This window comes from Triturus cristatus, chromosome 4_2 (assembly GCF_964204655.1).
Source record: "Triturus cristatus chromosome 4_2, aTriCri1.1, whole genome shotgun sequence".
NCBI classification, from domain to species: Eukaryota; Metazoa; Chordata; class Amphibia; order Caudata; family Salamandridae; genus Triturus; species Triturus cristatus.
This window is the reverse complement of record NC_140586.1, coordinates 46,127,657-46,147,514: the sequence shown is the minus strand read 5'-3', so window position 1 is coordinate 46,147,514 and position 19,858 is coordinate 46,127,657. Positions and strand designations below refer to the sequence as shown.

General features: G+C 45.0%; 1 protein-coding gene across 2 annotated transcripts in view; it reads left to right on the top strand.

The window, feature by feature from the left end:
• DDX23 (DEAD-box helicase 23) overlaps positions 1-19,858 on the top strand; it is a 105,191-nt gene that overhangs the window by 38,499 nt on the left and 46,834 nt on the right. For both annotated transcript variants that reach the window (XM_085600399.1, XM_085600400.1), the window contains exons 6-8: positions 4,545-4,683; positions 11,926-12,059; positions 16,972-17,084. In XM_085600399.1, the coding sequence (XP_085456525.1) occupies positions 4,545-4,683; positions 11,926-12,059; positions 16,972-17,084 (386 nt within the window). The remainder of the gene's footprint in view (positions 1-4,544; positions 4,684-11,925; positions 12,060-16,971; positions 17,085-19,858) is intronic.

Below are 19,858 nucleotides of genomic sequence, written 5' to 3'. Positions count from 1 at the left end.
TTAATGGGCCGTCTTGGTTGTCATGGGCGCTAGATATCCTCAGATTGTTATAGGTCAGGTTAAGTTGTGAGATTGCAGCCCCCTGATGATACTGCCTGACTTGGCTTGGGGCTTGAGTGGGCTCCTTGTTCCTTCAGAGGGTGAGGGTATTTTGGGGGCTGAGGTCCCCTCGTCTCTAGCCCTCATTCGTCAAATGAAGTTTTGCAAGACAAAATGTCTGTGACTAATGCAGAGGATTTAAGTACTACAATTGTTGATTCGGGCCTATTTAGGCTATTTGTCAATTTTCTAAATTTGACTGCCAAAATAGCTTCTGTGGTTATTCTTGCAAGTTGCGGCGTGGTTTGTAGCGGTCTAAACAGATTGGATCGGTTTAAGAGATTGTGTTGGCCCTCAGAGTGATAGAGGGGTGTGAGAATCAGTTTTGCTGATGCTTGTTCAGATCGTGTTTGTTGATGGAACGGTTGCTACTCATGCAGCTGGCCACAATCTTATCTCCTAGTTTCCCTTCCCAGTACTGATTAACCTAAGTTTGCGAGATAGTCATATTGTCCAGGTCTGGGGTTTTAAATGGATTTGAGGGTCTTTCTGAGGATAGTACAGGCTTTTGCCAGGCATTTGTTTTTATTTGATTGAGCCTTGGATGATTATGAAACTGGAAAGGAATCTCCTAGGTGTGTATTAGTATTTGCCTCTTCTTGGTCTTCTTATGCTGGACAGGAGGGCACACAAGGTTCTTCCGGTTGATTTGTATTCCTTCCACTCTGTATCTTCCTTGGGGGTGGAATTCCCAGGAAGATAGGGTACACATTGGCCAGGATTTCAGTTGCGGGTTGTGCCTGTGCTTGGGGCAGCTTTTGCATTATTAGTTGTTGTTCTTTTTCTGGCTTTGTTTTGGGCCTTTTTCATCCTTTTCCTGGATCCTTTTGACAAAGATGTGCTCCATGGGTTAGTTGACTGAGTTGGTTCACTGAGATTGGCACTGCCTATGGTAGATGCACTCCACAGTCCTGGGTATGTACTGGTAAATTTGCACTTAGTTGGTCATTGATGATTGTGAGTGTGGCGTCGCTGGAGTGCCCAGGTTGCACCACTGAGAAGCTATTTTTTGAGTGGCATTTGGTTGTTCTTCAGGGGCGCAGTATCTATGGTCACTGGGTTGACCTGGTTGCCGAGTGACGGGGCTGCGTTTTGTGAGTAGCTGGTGATAGTTACCGAACTGGCCACCAGTGCCATAGTCCCCGGTGATGTGAGCTGGCAGCATTTGGTACCACAATGGTGACTAAAGCAGTCAGAGTTTCAGGTGTACAGCGAGCGCCTGTGTTGATGGGCCCTATTAAAACCTGTTTCCAGTCTGTTATCATAGTAGATAAAAACGTCCGGAAGGGTTCTTAATTTTTCTACTATTGGGTGGCAGGAGCTGGTGCTGGTCCTTTCACAGGTTTTATTATTATCCGGTTGGGCATTGAATTTACACTCCAGCCTGGTTATGGACGTGGCTAATGTGTTTATCAAGTCCAGTTGAAGTTCCAGCTTATCTGACTGCCACGGGAGGGCGGTCAGGGTGGAATTATTGGGGGCCAGTAAATTCCCCTGATCAGTGTCTGTGTGAAGGAAAGAAATGCCCTGGTCCCGCACAATTAGTTAGTAACTCAGTTTGGTCATTCAATATTAAGATTTGGGGGCATTTACCAGAATTTATCTTTGGAATAACTGCATTTTGTTGGGTGCTAGTGCCGCGATAGTTGTCGTTGTTAAGGGTTTCCAGCCAGTTGTGTGTGTGCTTCCAGAAACATGTCGTCCTGTACCAGGTAAGGTAGTGATACATGCACCCTTTTGGTATCAGAGGGCCCTTGAATTCCTTGGGCTGGTTCATTTACTTGGGTCTCCAAAGAAGCGCTGGAGATGCAAAGGCTCTGCTTGGGGGGGGGGGGTGGAGCAGTATGAAGGTTTCTAAGAGCGTTTGTGTCGTCTTGCAACATAAGCCCAGCCTTTGCACTGTGTGTAGACCCTGTCCCAGTTGTTGGACTTACTGTAGAATTTGGGTTGCATTCAAGTGATACACGTAGTATGCTGTTCGATGATAGTTCGATAATTGAAATGTCCCTGCACGAGGCAGGGCAAGAAAAGATTCGGAGACTCAGCCCTACTTAGATAGTCTCTGTTGGTGGGACCGGGATTGAGTGTTCCGAATGGATAGAAGGCGCCTGGGTTGCTTGAACTACTCGAGCTGATGGGACTGAAGTTTCAAGTCGGGAGCTCCTGCCCTCCCGAAAGAAATATTCAGTTGTTTTTGCCTTACTGGCCAGATATTTGCTCGGAGTATTACTTAGTTGGGTGGGGTGCTGTCGTACTGGGTCTTGGGGTGGACTTGGACTTCTTCAAGCGGGCCCCAGTCCGCAACCCTTTTGTGCTGACCTGCTCACATCACAGCTGAAAAGGCGCTTAGGGCAGTCAGGGGCACATGAGTGGGCGCTGAGGGTGAGGTTGGGACTGGGACTAGGCCAGCTTGAGGTTTACTTGACATTGAGCCCTTCTTTTTTGCCATGGCACTTAAGCGTCTGTTAAGGAAGAGTTTATGCAATGATTTCCAACCTGATAAAAACGGATTGTAGGGTCTGGCTCATTTCCTTTGTGTGAGTCAGGCCCTGTATCTTAAGAATGCTGGTGACATCCGATCTGGCCCCCGGGGGTTTTCTCACATCTTTCTTGTATATGACCTCGTTTCTTGGGCCTCCAGTTGGGTGGGGGGGAGGTGTGTCGTTAAGACAAATGCTTGGCATATATATCAACTGTCTTGTAGATGTGCTGGAAAGCTTGGTGAAGGGGTCAGCTGATGCAAGGAGATACAGAATGAGGGGGAGACGAGTGACAGAGCAGGGGAGCTTACAGAGTGATTCTAGTCGCACCGGAAAACATAACCCAGCCACTTCTGCCCCTCTCCAACGTTACCCTAGGGCCGCGGGACTAACGCCACTGCCACACTCACTCCTGTAGCTGCACCAGCCCTTGGATTGGCCCACCACTTGGCAGATCTCTTAAACAGAGATACTCCTGCGTGGGAGAGCAAGACAGAGTTATAACACACCATTTCACAAGGGAGGCATGCCACAAGCTGATCTGTTAACCAAAAAAGATTATCAATGCCAACACTCCACCTCCAGATATCCTCATCCAGATATCCCCAGTCTCGAGGACGTGCTGTGTGATTGAGTTAGCCAGGGATGAATGTGTAAGTTTTTCCTCCCAACCCAAGTGTTATGCAGAGTATGTATCAAGCAGCAATGACACTGATGCTCATATAGGCAAAAAACTTCCTTCTGCATGCTGGGCTCAGACCACCCATTTGCAGGGCAGACTCTGACCTTCTTTCAGAGCTTACACGTCTTGTCATTGCCCTTCTGCGGAGCAGATCCTACGGGTCAGACCCGAGTACCCTCTCTTGTACACTGAACTCATTCACACCCTTTTACAAACTGGATATCCACACACCCTGCTGCATATTCCTGCTCACTCCCTACAGATTCCAGCACACCTTCCTCCGAATTGTGGGTGACCGTCGAACAGACAATGTATTTGATTTACTTTACATGGTCTGTTCAGGCTGATGTGTAAAGTATCATTGACTGCATATGCGTAAAATAAATGGGGGGGGCACTAGCCATCAAACCTATCAATTATTAGAATGCATACACAAAGCCATTAGTGAATGTGTGTGAATGCCTAACTTTATCTTATTATTCATAACCATTTTTGCGTATTGCACCATGACAAAATAAAACATTCAAATGAACATACCTTAAGTATTCAAACAAAACATTGGTAGAGCTAACTTGTTGTTGTTTTAGGCCTACCAATTTTTTATTTAAGTTATTGAGGTATGTCCTTTTGAATGTTTTATTTTGTCATGATGCGCTGCACAAAAATGGTTATGAAGAATAATTTATACAGTTATGTGTTCACACATACTGACTGATGCCTTTTGTGTATGGTTTCTAATGATTTATTGGGTTGATGGTTAGAGGGTTACCCCTTTTTTTTTTAAATCCTTTTTTTTACATTTATACAAACAAGGCAATGTCTAATCTGCCTGCTGAAGATGCTACATCACCCTACTTGGAATCCACCCTTAGATGCCTTTTGTGCAGACCAGCCCTCAACTCAGACTTCCATCAGTAAGGTCTCAGCTCATCGACCACATACCAGGCCATATTTATCCTTCTGCAGACCAGATGCCAAGTTTCCCTCTGCAGACTAGATCTCAAGTCACCACCGTACAGGTGGGTCTGAGATGGCTCATGCAGACATGATGTTAGCCACTCTTCTTCAGACCTGATACCAGCTTATCCTCCTGAAGATGCTAGCTCAACATCCGATTGAAGGTAGCCAGCATACTTTCTTGCAGATCCCACCTCCACCAGATCCTTGCATGCCAACTGTGGATCTCACTTCACACTTTTACAGACCTCTGCACAGTCTTCCAAATAGCATAGCGCAGCACACATTCCAGTGCCCCAGTCTCAAGTACCTGTGATCTTTTGCAGCCCAAGTTCCTCTCTAAAGCAGAGCGTGAGGCAGTGGCCCTGAAGCGGCGACAGCAGGAGGTTGAGGAACGACAGAAGCTGATCGAAGAGGAGCGTAAGAAGAGGAAGACCTTCCAGGAAATAGGGCGGAGGATGATGGGTAAGTGTCCTCTGGTACTTTGTGCTCCACTACCACTTTTGAAAGGCTACAAAATTGAAGGGAGCAGCTGTCAAGTGAAAGCCAAGCAGTCTATGACTTTAATGCAAACTCTCTTTGAGGCACATTTAGACGCTGACATACATGCACTGTACCTTTTTGCTTTTGCACAGTGTGCTCTTCTCAGCTACCCAACCAAGGCCAGATGTATTGTCGACCTGGCTGTGTCCCAAAGCTGTGTTTGCTGACTCTGCAATGAAACCTGACCAAATAAGACATAACAATTTGGCATAGTGTAAAGAGGTTGTTTGTGGTGATTTGTTGAAGTCCTGTCTTATCAATCTTCATGATGCGACCAGCTACGAATGTAAGGACTGCAAGGGACAGCAGACCCCTATCCGTACACTAGCATTGGCAAAATGCAATTATTGCTACCCATTTCCCCTAAAGCAACGGGTTGCAGTGCCAAAAAATGCACTTTGTTAAAGAGACAGCAGGAGAGTGTCTGCTCTCCTTATTGCCCACAGTTGTCATTCTCCCAGTAGAACCTGTCCCTCACAAACAGCTTCCACAATGAAAACGATTATCCACTACAATGGCAGGGTTTAACTTCTCAAGGCTTTGATACTGCATACGTGGTCACAAAACATTAATAAGTTTCCTTGTAAATTTCAAGGAAGGAGGGAATGCAGCTTTCCCTCGCAGTTTACAAGGAATTGCAATATTAACATTTTAAGGTCCCGAATACCTACGAGATATGATGTGTCATTTCTATACAATGAATTTTGGTTCTTTGATCTGGGTTCAGCCTAGACCTTTTGATTATATTGAAAGTATATGTAAATATACTTGTAGGGTTTTAAGCCTGGCCTATCCATTGGTTTGTTATTGTGTCATTCTCATTTTTCTTACACCCACTAAAGTGCAGTATACAGCTTGGGAGCAATGAGTCAGCCCATTGGCTAACCTCAGTGTGAGTGATTGCATTCTGCTGTCGCACCAGAAGCACATCCACACACAATGTAGTACATTTCAGTACTAGGGAGTACTAGGATGATGTGTACCTTTCAACATCAAAAAATATTTGTGTTTTCAGACAAAAACAAATATTGTTGTTTTTTACACTGACCAGGGCCTGGCAGTTTTCCCAAAAAGCACGTTTCGAAAACCAATGACAAACAAAACAGACATTGACAAAGCCAAAAGGCTGACAAACAACTCCTTAGTGTATTTTTCCAGTGCCAGGGAAAATTATCAAAGTGGATGTAATATTTTAAATCAATGTAGTGATTGTCTCATTGTCATTGGTGCATGCACTTCAAGTTCGTGGCTGCGGCAATGGGAAACAGTCCCCAAGTCTCCCTTGGCCATGCAGAGACAGTGGCTAATGCCAGGAACAGGCTAACTTGCCATTGCGACATGATTTAATTCTTTTGCCATTGAACATAAAAGGGTCTGAGTAGAGTCCAAACCCTTTGCTCAGTTCAAACACTGATATAAGCACATTGCGTCTCAGGGTATCAGGGAAGAGTTGGATTTCCTACATTCAGGGTGAATGAACAGGCAGCTGACCTTGCTTTTTATCTTTCTAACAGGCACTGCGTCGATGTGCCTTTTTATTAGTTTGAAAATATTTGATTGAATAACAGATACAAAAACAAATTACACAAAAAGTAAATAGAGAAGTTACAATATCAAATTGTTTTAAAACACCAAGTTAGCATAATATTGTATACTATTGGAATGTAATCTTTTTATATATAAAATTAAAATGTACATATTTAGAGAAGAACAAATGAAAAAGAATAAAAAAGGAAGGGAAAGAAGTAGAAACATAAAAAGTAATGAAAGTGAAAAGGAAAAAGAAAATTGAAACCTTGTATTCCTATGCCATAAAAAATTAACAAAAAATATATTGTTTGTCTATAGAACATAACGATGTGCTTGTTCTAATCGGAGACGTCACTTTGCCTCATAACTCTCCATCCGTAGAACTATGTATTGTGTACTCTTCCTCCCAGTGTGCACTTCCTCTGCTCCACCAATGCCCTTCGGTAAGGGAGAGGTTCTGTCTGCAGCCTCCCACAATCCTCTTCGCTTTTGTAAGTTTTTCCTCCCAACCCAAGTGTTATGCAGAGTATGTATCAAGCTGCAATGACACTGATGCTCATATAGGCAAAAAACTTCCTTGGTTTACCTGACTTTTAAAAATGTTCTTTCTGCCACATTGCAAACTTCCACTTCTACCAGATTTACTAACTTGACTTGGGGGTTTGGTTCCTGATGCCATAGAGTTTGGGTATTTGCATTTACCTCACAACTGTATTGGCATATTGAACAAGGCTAGGAATCTTAAAACACAGGCTTCTTAAGCTGCAAAGTGGAATAGCTTTGACAGTTACTGTACAACTTTGCATATTAATTATTTTCAGGCTTCTCCAAAGGATATTGTTCAATATATACGTATACTACAGCAGAGCAGAGCCTTTCGGTTAATGTGTTTCATATGCAGCAAGCCCATGCTCTGTTGTAGTGGGGCTCTTCGCTTTTGTCCCGCGTTGGAAGCAGGAAAATCTGTACATACAAGCAGGAGCTATAGTATAACTTCTGCTTCATGTGCACTGTGGTAGTTCGGCAAAAAACTACAACCCACCGTCTTTGGCATGGGTGAATGTTGCAGGCTCCTCGTAAGAGTGACGCTTCGATCAGTGAAGAAATTAGGAAAGCTTTTTTTCCAAAGCAGAGAGACCCACGACATGTCCATTACAATTACAGTAGTAAGTTCAGAATGGTAAATTGCACAACAAACATTCTAGATCATAGAATACTGAAACAGCAAGTTCCATAATCATTTAAAGACACACATGAAATACAAATGAATACCACTCTCTACAGTGATTTTAAGCAAGGACGCAGGCTGCACTTCCTGTCCGAAAATGCGCAGAAAGGATTAAGGGACAGTTCTTAACTAGAAGTAACTGAGCTCTACAAAATGTAGAAAGGAAGGCAGGTAAAGCTGTACTTCCTGGCAAATGTTTTAATTGTAACAAAACTGGTCCTCTTGTAAAGCGCTCTGATACCTGATCTCTTCGGGTCTACTTTGTGCGATATAAAACTCAAAATAAAAAACAACTCTAGACCTATTAGCTTTCCCCCAATAGTTCTTATTCTTTGTAGAGGGAGCTGCTTTTATGGAAAATGGTTGGCAGTGCTAAATCCCTGTGCCCCTCTCGATTATGCACATTGTCTTCGACTGAGTTATGCGTACTGTACCCCCTCAGGGTTACACACATGATGCCCACTGGATTTCATGCACTGTTTACCCTCTGGGTTATGCCCCCTTTGCGTTGCACACACCGCGTCTCTTCTGTGTTAAGTGCTTTGTGATCTTCTTGGGTTACACACATCCTACCTATGCTGGAGTATTCACTTCATGACTCTTCTCAGTTATGCACACACACAGGAGGGGTTGCGACCAGGCAGTAGTGGTGGGGCGGGGAGCGGTGTTAAAAAAAAAAAAGAAAGGGGGGCGTTAATGAAAAAGAAAGATGCACTTACCTTCCTGGGGGTTGGATCTCCTCCATTTTCGTCAACGTATCACACAGGAACAGGAAGCACCCAGGCTCCCCTAGCCAATCACAAAGCTACCTTACAGCAGCATTGTGATTGGTCTGAATGCTGTGGTTTGGCGCTCAGACGGAGAATGGGAGCCTGGGCATGTTCCCCACCAGGCTGTGGAATGCAGCCTGGTGGGGAACATGCAAAGTGCACATGACTGGCCGGGCCAAGATGGCCGGCCAAGCAGTCCTGCCCACTTTAAAGTGTGCAAACCTCTCCCCTTCCCCCTGCTCTGCGGCCAGCACAGCCCGCCTGCGCCTTTACAGTGCCAGATAATAGTGAAAAGTAAAATGATAATACCATTGTTATTATCATTTTATTTTTCCTGTGGGACGACACTCCTCTGCCTTAGCGGAGGAGCCGGCACTGCTCACCCTGCCACTTCTGGTTACATGCCCTGTACACCCTTCTGGATTACCCACACTCTGCCCATTTGGGTTACACGTCTGGTGCCCCCCTCAATTACACATTCTGCCCACCTCTGCTAAGCTCAATTTGTCACGCAGACCACACCCTGACCCCCCTCTGTCTCATGCACTCTACCTCTTGTGCACCTTAAACGCCACAGCCCCCCCTCTGTCACTCTCCTCCTGCTCCCACTCTGTCATTCCCACCCTTCAGATCCTCTGTCTTACACACCCTGCCCCTTGGCCAAGCATAACCTGCTCCTCATTGCACCAACTGCCATGCCCAACCTGTCCTCATCATTCCCGCGCCTTCGCGCTCCCAACTCCCTGCCTGGTCAAGTGTATCTAGCTCTCCTTAACCTCTTGTCTCCATTTTTCTCTCTGTCGGGCACATCCTGCTCCCAACCTCCCGGTAACGGACATCCCGTCACCCTTCCTCCATGTAATGCAATAAAAAAGGAAGGGATAGAAGTAGAAACATAAAAAGTAATGAAGGTGAAAAGGAAAAAGAAAATTGAAACCTTGTATTCCTATGCCATAAAAAATTAACAAAAAATATATTGTTTGTCTATAGAACATAACAATGTGCTTGTTCTAATCGGAGACGTCACTTTGCCTCATAACTCTCCATCCGTAGAACTATGTATTGTGTACTCTTCCTCCCAGTGTGCACTTCCTCTGCTCCACCAATGCCCTTCGGTAAGTGAGAGGTTCTGTCTGCAGCCTCCCACAATCCTCTTCGCTTTTGTAAGTTTTTCCTCCCAACCCAAGTGTTATGCAGAGTATGTATCAAGCAGCAATGACACTGATGCTCATATAGGCAAAAAACTTCCCACCCTTCACATCCTCTGTCTTACACACCCTGCCCCTTGGCCAGGCATAACCTGCTCCTCATTGCACCAACTGCCATGCCCAACCTGTCCTCATCATTCCCGCGCCTTCGCGCTCCAACTCCCTGCCTGGTCAAGTGTATCCAGCTCTCCTTAACCTCTTGTCTCCATTTTTCTCTCTGTCGGGCACATCCTGCTCCCAACTTCCCGGTAACGGACATCCCGTCACCCTTCCTCCATGTAATGCATACCCGATCCCCTGTCATCCCACACGTACACCCAGTCTCCCTGGTCACACACTCCCTTACTCCATCATCATCAAAGTCACATGCACTCTGCCAAGCCCTCTTCCACCGCGGTCACCCTGCCCTCTTCCGTCACAGCCATGCCCCCCCACCCTCCGTCATGGCCACCCTGCGCCCCCCCCACACCCATCAAATCCAAGCTGGCTCCATCACTGTCACCATGCCCAGTCATGGCCATACTGTCCCATCCCTGTCACTAGCACCATTCCTCCCACCCTGCCCCCTCTCTCGGTCATGAACACCTTACCCTTGCCTCGATCATGCACATGCTGCTCCCTTTTGTGGTCATCTCATTTACTTTACTTCCACTCTCGACAAATCGCATTCTGCCCTCTGCACGCACACCCTACCCCACCACTCGATCAAGCGCACCCTGTCCCATTCTCTGTAAAGTGCAACCCCACTTTCACTCAAACCCTCCCCACCACTGTCGCAATGCACGCCCGTCCATCTGTCATGCGCACCCTCACCCTTTTCTGCTCCTCCCCATGCATCCTTCAATTTATATTTAACCTCCCCCAGCAGTTCTGGTCAAATATCCCCACCCCTTTGGCCACCTGCACACTTCCCTCCCCACTCTACAACAGCTTTGTTCTGGGTTACACTGCCCTCCTCCCAGTTACTCTTGCTGTGTTGCGCCTGTTAAACTGACCATTCCATGTTTAGGTATACTAACTGTGTCATTCTGTTAAACGTCGAGCCATTGTTATTTACCTAGGTAGTGCTCTCGTTTTTTGAAACTATCTGCTACTTGTTACTCTCACTGGTTGGAGCTCTATTACTTTTACTGCTTAGCACACATTTGCTCTCTCAGGCCTGGTCACAGCAACTCTGTTGCACCACTGCCATTTACCCATGCTGTGCGATGTCAATTTAGACACTCTGCCACTCATTTGCATTGTGCCTCTCTGCATTAATCCTACTGATCATCTCCCATTTGACATGGCGGACACTCGATTGCCCATCCTGTGCTTCTTTGGTGCCTGTGCACTGCACTACTCCCATTCATGCATACCCTGCCATACACTTCTGCTCACACACACTGCTGTTGTTGTGGACACTGTGGTTAGCACACACTGGATTGTTGAGCTCTTGCACTGTGTTTAAAGGCATTTCTGCAGTGTTTAACCTTTCACCTATGATTAACACACACACACACCAGCTATTTACATACACACTAGGTGCCATTTTTGCATACACACATATAGCGATTTGTGATAGTAGTTAAGGGCAGTAGACTTGTTTGTGTGCCTTGTCTTTAGTTGTATGGTGCTAGTGTAGCTGTTTTATCCCCTGTGCAGTGAAGGTGTAGTGACATTGTGGCGGAACTCTTCAAGAAGAGATACTGCGAAAGCTGATGCTTTAAGTTCGTACCATGGTGTTGGTCATGCTGAGTTTGCTGTGACTTTTTCTTTGGCTCAGTGGTTGACTTTTTGTGATGAGTACATTCTTCGTGAAGGATAGTTTGACATTAGAGAGGTGCATAGATCTCACCTAGTATTGGCATAATGTGAACACCTGTGGCTTCTTGAGTGGTTGAGAGCTAGCTCTCCTAGCATTAAGGTTGTAAAAGAGCCATTTCATGAAGTTTATCATATGTGAGATATTGTAACTCCACCACAGATTTTCTAGCCTTTTTGCTCTGTGTTAACTCAGTGTCTACGTTTAACTCTTACGGACCTCTTGTCGTGACTATGTCGGATGACTGAGTCCCCTTGATGTCTCTGCACATGTCTCACACATTCCTACCCCTTCTGGCCTTTAATTCAGTCTCCCTTGTGAGCTATCTCCATGTGTTTTCATGTATCACTCACCTGTCGATGTTGATCTTTGATTGTATCAGCCCCTGGTAAGTTGTCTTCCTTGATTTATCTAGAACCCTTGTTTGTGTCAGTTGAGTGACCTGCTTGATGGTTCTTCATTTGTCTCACAGAAAACTGTCCCCTGTTAATCTTTGGTTCCATATGTCTTGAGGAAATGGTCACCGTCCGTGTTTCTCTGTCTCGCATGTTGTGAGGCAGAGGGAATCCCTTTATTTCTGACTTCCACTGATGCATGATCCCCCTTTCTGTTTTTTCTGATCAGAGGATCCTCAAGAGAGAGATCGACGAGAGCGCCGGGAGAGGATGGATCGGGAGAACGCTGGTGGTGAAGAAGATGAGGGAAGGATCAAGGTCCGGGAGGAGAAAGATAAGGGCAAAGAGCTGCAAGCAATTAAGGTAAGGCACTTTATGCAGCCCTTTACAACAGTTTGATGTGGACCCTGGAGATTGGCTTATCTTCAGCCTGTATTCCACACTAGCAAGAGAGACAGAACCACAAGCCTTAATCTGTCTCCAGCCAATCTTTCCAAGGTTAGAACAGTAAAGGGACTGGTTATGACCCATTTTGACCCCCTCAAACTTACATAAGTGACAGAGGCACATAACCTGACTCAATTTCTTTACACCACTGCCAAGGTCAGAAATTGGGAGATTTTTTCTGAGCCCGGTGTCCTCCCGCCAGGTTGTTAGGGGTCTCGTTAATTCCTTATACCTGAACAGGGGGCTCTCTTTTGGCTCCGTCTTTGTACTCTGGACCTTTTATACTTGTCAAAAATAAAGCAGAACACCACACCTCCTAAAAAATGCAGGCTTATTACAGACCATTCATTTTTCTAAAGGTCTTCTCCATCCATGAGAGGGCAGTGGAAACCTCTTGCCCCAGCTCCCATAATTGCCCAAGCTAATCAGGAACCTTCTCTGGGAGATCTCGGCAAGCTTTCGAATAAGGTTGTGCTTCACAATTTCGAAGATATAGACACATGTTCTCAGATAGGCTGCTCATCAAGAACCATATTTTACATAAAATAAAACACAACATACAGATTAGTGTTTTTTCATCATTGAAGTTGTTTGGGTTATTGGTGCAGGAACAACACTATGCTCTTCTTTTAGATGCTAGCAGCTTTGACTGTAAAGGGTCTCTGATCCTTCAAGGCATACTTTTCAAGTTGGAAACCAGAATTGTCTTATGGTGACATCTGATTCCAAGAAGGTTTCCAAGCACAACAAAGCCAAAACCCTTAAAATGTATGTATGTATGTATGTGGCAATAAGCCATAACTAGCTTGCCAACTTTGGTGGGAAAGATAAGCTGTAATCACTCACTGATGTAAAGGAATGCATCAATTTAGTTCTGGACAAGGAATGCAGGGTGTTAACAAAGAGTAATCAGTTACAGTCCACAGATCATCCCTTGGAATGAGACATCTTGAAATCACAACATGCCACTTGTAGTTGAAGCGGTACAAAAGGGGGTGGTGATGGACGGAGCATCAGAACCAATCAAACACTCACACCCAGTCAACAGATCTGGGTTTGATCCATCACCATTCTTTAGCCCACTCTGCCACCCCAGTTCAGACATGGCCATATGCAAATCAGTCTGACCCTGTGCCTCATGGGAACAGTCCAGCCCGAACTGCCAAGCCATGCCTTCCCTGGACCGGAAACAAGCTTCCTAGGACCGGTTTCTGGCATTTCAGCCGTCTTCAGCCAGGCTTGCTTGAATCCAGTGGCAAAGTGAGCAAGGGACTCGCGTCTGAGCATACCCTGCCAACTTATGGCGAACAAAGCGGTACAAAAGGGGGTGGTGATGGACGGAGCATCAGAACCAATCAAACACTCACACCCAGTCAACAGATCTGGGTTTGATCCATCACCATTCTTTAGCCCACTCTGCCACCCCAGTTCAAACATTGCCATATGCAAATCAGTCTGACCCTGTGCCTCATGGGAACAGTCCAGCCCGAACTGCCAAGCCATGCCTTCCCTGGACCGGAAACAAGCTTCCTAGGACCGGTTTCTGGCATTTCAGCCGTCTTCAGCCAGGCTTGCTTGAATCCAGTGGCAAAGTGAGCAAGGGACTCACGTCTGAGCATACCCTGCCAACTTATGGCGAACAAAGCGGTACAAAAGGGGGTGGTGATGGACGGAGCATCAGAACCAATAAAAAACACTCCCACCCAGTCAACAGATCTGGGTTTGATCCATCACCATTCTTTAGCCCACTCTGCCACCCCAGTTCAGACATGGCCATATGCAAATCAGTCTGACCCTGTGCCTCATGGGAACAGTCCAGCCCGAACTGCCAACCCATGCCTTCCCTGGACCGGAAACAAGCTTCCTAGGACCGGTTTCTGGCATTTCAGCCGTCTTCAGCCAGGCTTGCTTGAATCCAGTGGCAAAGTGAGCAAGGGACTCACGTCTGAGCATACCCTGCCAACTTATGGCGAACAAAGCGGTACAAAAGGGGGTGGTGATGGACGGAGCAGGGTAGGCATGGCTTGTCAGTTCGGGCTGGACTGTTCCCATGAGGCACAGGGTCAGACTGATTTGCATATGGCCATGTCTGAACTGGGGTGGCAGAATGGGCTAAAGAACGGTGATGGATCAAACCCAGATCTGTTGACTGGGTGTGAGTGTTTGATTGGTTCTGATGCTCCGTCCATCACCACCCCATTTTGTACCACTTGTAGTTGAAGGCAGAAGAAAATCTCTTGACATTTGGCAGCTGCTTGAATATGACAAGAAAGTAAAAGAGGAATTTGTAGCCTTGCTTTAAAGGAGTGGATACATAAGTTTAAATGTAGAAGATCAGTGTAGAAATCTTGTAACTTCTCACGATAGAGCAGACCAGGACCAGTTCTCAGTATAGTTCTTCTTGTCGTTTTTATCTATGCACCTAGGATCAGAGACCTCTCCGTATCCATCATGACTGCTCCAGTGCGGCTCCAATTTAGAGGGAGTTGAAGATGCACCTCTTTACAGAACAGTTCATGCCAATGCAATAACAATATACTTCTGCTCCCTCAACCCAGGCACCTTTCCTGTCACTCGTTGACTGTACGGTTGTCCCTGTACAGTGCCCTGCTGTATTTTGGCTGGGTACACCCCATACAATTTCCACATACATACTTAGTTACTGAAGGTTACATAATTCTACCTTTCCTGAAATATCAAAATTCATACACTTTCATCAGTAATCCTTCAAATTAATCTAAAGGTAGTTTATTTTCTCTTATGATATTTAGCCCCTATTTCTGTAGTTGTTTATTGCAGTTCTCCCCAAGTGAGATTTCCATGTTTTATAAAGATTAATTAGTAGCTTTGAAAACAAAAGGTGTTTATACGCCTAGTGAGATGGGGCGGTGACGCCTGTGTATGTGGAAAAAATCTTGCTGATTGTAAGCATTACCAATATTATTTATTTTGGTGTGAAAGTGTAAAGAGCAAGGAGTTTGTTTGTGTCTTTCCTCATCTTGGCCCTCAGCAAATGGAGGGGAGACTTTATCATTTGATGGTGAAAGACAGGAGTCTGCTGTGAGTGTCGCAGCCTCCAAAGAACTGGCTATGAATGAGAAGTGTTCTGGTAGTAGCTCGGTCACAAAGGGGATGGATCCAGCACTGTGGGTTGACACAGGCTTTGAGGAAGCAAGGCCTGCACAAAAGAATTTGGTAGTGGAGAGTCCGGAAGGGACTGCTGAAAAGAGTCCATACATTATGGGTCAGTCTAGAAAGTATTGACATGGCTGATCAACTGGGGTGTAAATGACTTCCAAACATGGTAATGCTCTGAAGAGAGGATGTTTGTTGACTGTTCAGAATTGAAAGTCTTCCAACTCATATTTTATGTTGTAAATGTTATACAGTAAATCATTTGACTCAGTTGCCATTGTGCTTATTGACCTCTGCATCTCAGGTGGAGTTGTCTTTACATTTAATCTGCTCCATCTTATGCGAGCCAAGGGGCACTTCAAGCAGGCCTTTCTGTCTTTTGTCTGACTGTAAATCTCTGAATTTTATCATGTAAGAGTTCTAAGAGTTCAGTTGAAGGGTGCTGGCCCCTTCTTCCACTCCTGTCCTGTCAGCTGAGCTATCACTCAGATGCTAGGGCCACCCCGATTCTGATGCAGTATGATTCTTTTAAATTTATGGCTACCTTGGGACCCACAGGCTCTGAGCTCCAGTCTGTTTGCCTGTGCTCATGTTTATCAAAACCACAATGCTGTTTCTAGTTTTCAAATCCGTCACTTGAGTAGGTTATTCCGTCCCTGAAACTTGACTAGGGATAACCATGGCAAGCAGCTGATTTGAATCTGTTATGTAGACTATGCAGACACAGGATGGATCACAACATAGGTTTTTACTGCTGCAACATGTTCTTTGTCAGTGAAGCTTTCACTGTTGCAGTTATGCTGCACCTCTAACGAGCATGAGGAAAGCTCTTTTTCTCCGGGCCATATTTTATCTTTGTGTATTTGAGTGTAACTGCAACTGCTACCTGTTCTGCTGTTTTTTTCTCATCTGTGAGGTAGGTCTGTAGTCCTTCTTGTTAAGCTATTCCTCTACTTTGAGTGAGGTTAAGGTTGCACTACTGCCATTTGTGCTGTACGTATTTTTTGTTTGTGGGTTAAGGCTATGCTGTTTTGCGCGCGCGTGTGTGTGTGTGTGTGTGTGTGTCTCACTGGCTCTAATACTGAATATACTGTACTTTGTCTGTGGTGTATGAAGAAAGGTACAGCTACTGCTCATGCTGTAGCTCCTCTGTCTGTGAGTGATGCTGTCCACTATTGGTACATCTTATGATGGAGTGCTCTGTGTATGATAAACTTGGTAATGTGCTTGAATACTCGCAGAACCGCAAAATGCTTGCATCATCACATTAAAGCATTATCGACCTTTCATACAAGTACTTATAGCTTTTTACACACAGCACCCATGTAAATTATACCTGTATTTGAAGAACTTTTGGGATGTTGACTATCCATAACCATTTAATTTGCACCCTCTGCTGAGAAATCTGAAAAGTGTGAATGTCCTCTTCTTCCACAACGGACAAAGTATTTTAAAACTATACATTTCTGCATACTCAACACTCAAAACAGAGGCAGAAACACACCAGGCCATTATGTTTTTCTATTCTACAAACCTACCTCACTTTGAAACCCTCAACATAGAGCTTGGTGCAACAAGCCATCTCTTGTTATTAGCGCTGCCACAGTCCTTACATATCTTATACTCTACTCCCTTCCTACATCTTCTCTGGGCTTTCAGTTGGTAGTAAGATTCTTTTTTCCTCTCAATGTAGGAAAGATACTTGGGTGGAGTCAAGAAACGTCGGCGAACACGACACTTGAATGACAGAAAGTTTGTGTTTGAGTGGGATGCCTCTGAAGACACCTCCATCGACTACAATCCACTGTGAGTACATCCTAAATATGCTGAGCCCCTCTGCCATGGACAGCGTGTAATTTGAGCCGATGGTTACAGATGGAGCCCAACAGCAGTTATTTTTGGGGACCTGCACTTATATTTATATTTCCTCATCAGATTTTCACCTATATCAAGAGGGAGATAAACACAAAAGGGCGAAAGAAAGAGAAAGAAAGAATGGACAAATGAAGTGAGAATGAGGGCAAATTACTCTGTAAGAGTGGGATAAATGGGCAGTTAGTGTTTGGTAGTGGGTGAATGAGACATGAGTTGAACTCAAGATTACGAAGCTTTAGTATTAGGCACCCCTGATATAAGTTTGTGCACTGGCACTTTTTGTTTAAAAATTAAGCACTGGCAATGGCAGACACCTAACTGTAGGTGCCTCTGTAATGGCAGATATTTCTCTGTACGTGAGTCTCCACTCTAGTTCATGTTTTGATTTTCTCTGTCAGGACAGAAGCCTAGCTGCCTATGAGTCACTATGCAGGGAGGTCCATCTGTGTGGCCTTCTCCAAGGACACTGGTTTGTTTATAAGCCCCTCTCTGTTCTCCTGTCAGAAGACAGTCTTCTGGTTAGCAGACTATGGTGCTGGGTGGCTACTTTTATGGACCTTATTGGTGAACCATCTCTCCTCCGGGTACCCTCCCTGTCATGCCAATTTGCAAATCACTTATGCTCCATTTTGTGATTTATTATCGAGTCTTCGTCCACTCCTAGGCCTGAAACAACCCCAATACTTGATTTAAAATTGTGTGAGAACCTAGATGAGTATTTATGGGCTAGATGTACTGTCTCAAAGAATTAACCATTCTTTTGAATCTTGTATGGCAAATCTAACTGTAGGAAAGTGCATTTTTATGTGGTGTGTTTGTGAGGCCTCGCCATGTAATTTCACAATCTTTATCAGGTCCAGTTATGTTTCCTTAATAAAACCCTTAGCTTGGTCCTGGCTAGCTGTGGCACAGAGCAGTCAGGCTTAGTCAAGGAAACAAGTGTAAAGCATTTAAAAGTAACAAAACAGTCAATAAGTAAGAAACACAATGCAATAAAAAGCCAACACCAATTTAAAAATAGGTTGTATTGTTATCTTAAGAGACTCAAAAAGGACAAAAATCTATTGAGGGGAAACGGGAGATAAATTACTTTTCAGAGGTAAGTTTATCACTGCATTTCACTTTTAGTGAATGCAATATATTGTTGTAAGCAATTTATCAGGTTTCAGCCAACTGGCCACTTCTCTTCACTTGGATGTGCCACAGCGCATTGGGAGCCAGACCCAGGAACCACTAGGTTCAGGAAGTTAAACAGTAAGTGCAATTTTCTCCTTTACCACGGTCCAGCTCAGAAGTGGGACTATTGCTGCGGATAGAGAATACTGAGAAAGCCAAGAATGCTGAAGAGATGTGGTGAGTGTTACTGGGACCACCATGAAATCCATGGGCATCCGTGGCTGTCTCTGGCCTCAGGAATCAATACTTAATGGAGTCCAGTGGAAGTCCAATCGCAACTGGTCAGCTGGTCTCCCCGTTATAGCAATCTTAGCGGTTGCTTACAGGTAAACAAATCTTTCTTTCGGGGTACCAGTGTCCATTTCGGCTATGTGTCCCATGGACTTGTGGACACATTGGGAAGGTCAGGACTCGGTCTCCCAGCCGGCAGTTTGGCATCCAGCGATGGTAAGGCGCGCTTTAGCTTTTGTTGGTCCTGAAGCCAACTAGCCCTTGGAGTCACTTCTTACAGGCTGGCACAAGTGGCTTTTCCACGCGTGGGCACAGCAGACCCAGTCTTGCAGGTGCCTCGAGTGCCGCAGGTGCAGTCCACTCTTTGGTGCAGCCTCTCTTTGCTTGGTCCATGGGGCAGCAGGGTAGTCCTTCTCTCTTCTTTCCGCTCCAGTAGTTATCTGAGAAGTGTGTCTGGGAAATCCCCATTTCTCCAGTATTTGGGGTGTCTTTCATAGATTCACATGCTTGAATATTCCCCGTCGTCGAAGTGGGAGTCCCACGGTATATATAAAAAGCAATAAGTATCATGTATATATACATATACACATACCTAACCACATAAGAGTATATACATACCCAAATAAACATATATATATAGTTCAAATAACATATCAAGTTAAAAATACCATAGGATAGCATTGAGACATAGGAAAGCATTGAGAAAAAGAATCACTTTGCTAACATATCACTGTCACTTTATAGTCCAAACTCCAGCCAATCAGGCGCTAGCACCCTCTAGAACCTTCTCCTCAGAGGCTCAGGCCCTCAGATTTTCTACCGCACGTCGTGTGAAGGGAGTCTCCCTGAGCTCTGCTCAGTTCTTGATCTGGTTTGAGGTTTTTTATCTCTCATCATGTCTGCAAGTAAGAAATCTCTTTTCCGTCCTTGTTCATCTTGCGGAAAGTCAAGACTTTTCTCTGAGGATCCCCATGAGAAATGTATTTATTGTCTGTATCCTGATCATAAGGTGGCTAATTGTAAGATCTGCAGAACTTTCTCTCACAAAACTTTGAAAGATAGAGAAGGTCGCCTTTTAATATGGCTTCAAAAACTAAAGGACACAGACAACCCACTTTCTGAGGTGGAAAGTGTAGCCTCTGTCAAAACAGGAGTCTCCTCAAAGCGTGGAAGTGTCCAGGACTTGCCATCTCCTTTTCTGAAAAAGAGGAGACTTCACCTTGAGGAAGTGTCTACAGGCAAAGTCTCTGTCTCCACGTCTGCGCCCCCGAGACGTAGCTCTCAGGCGTCTGTGACTC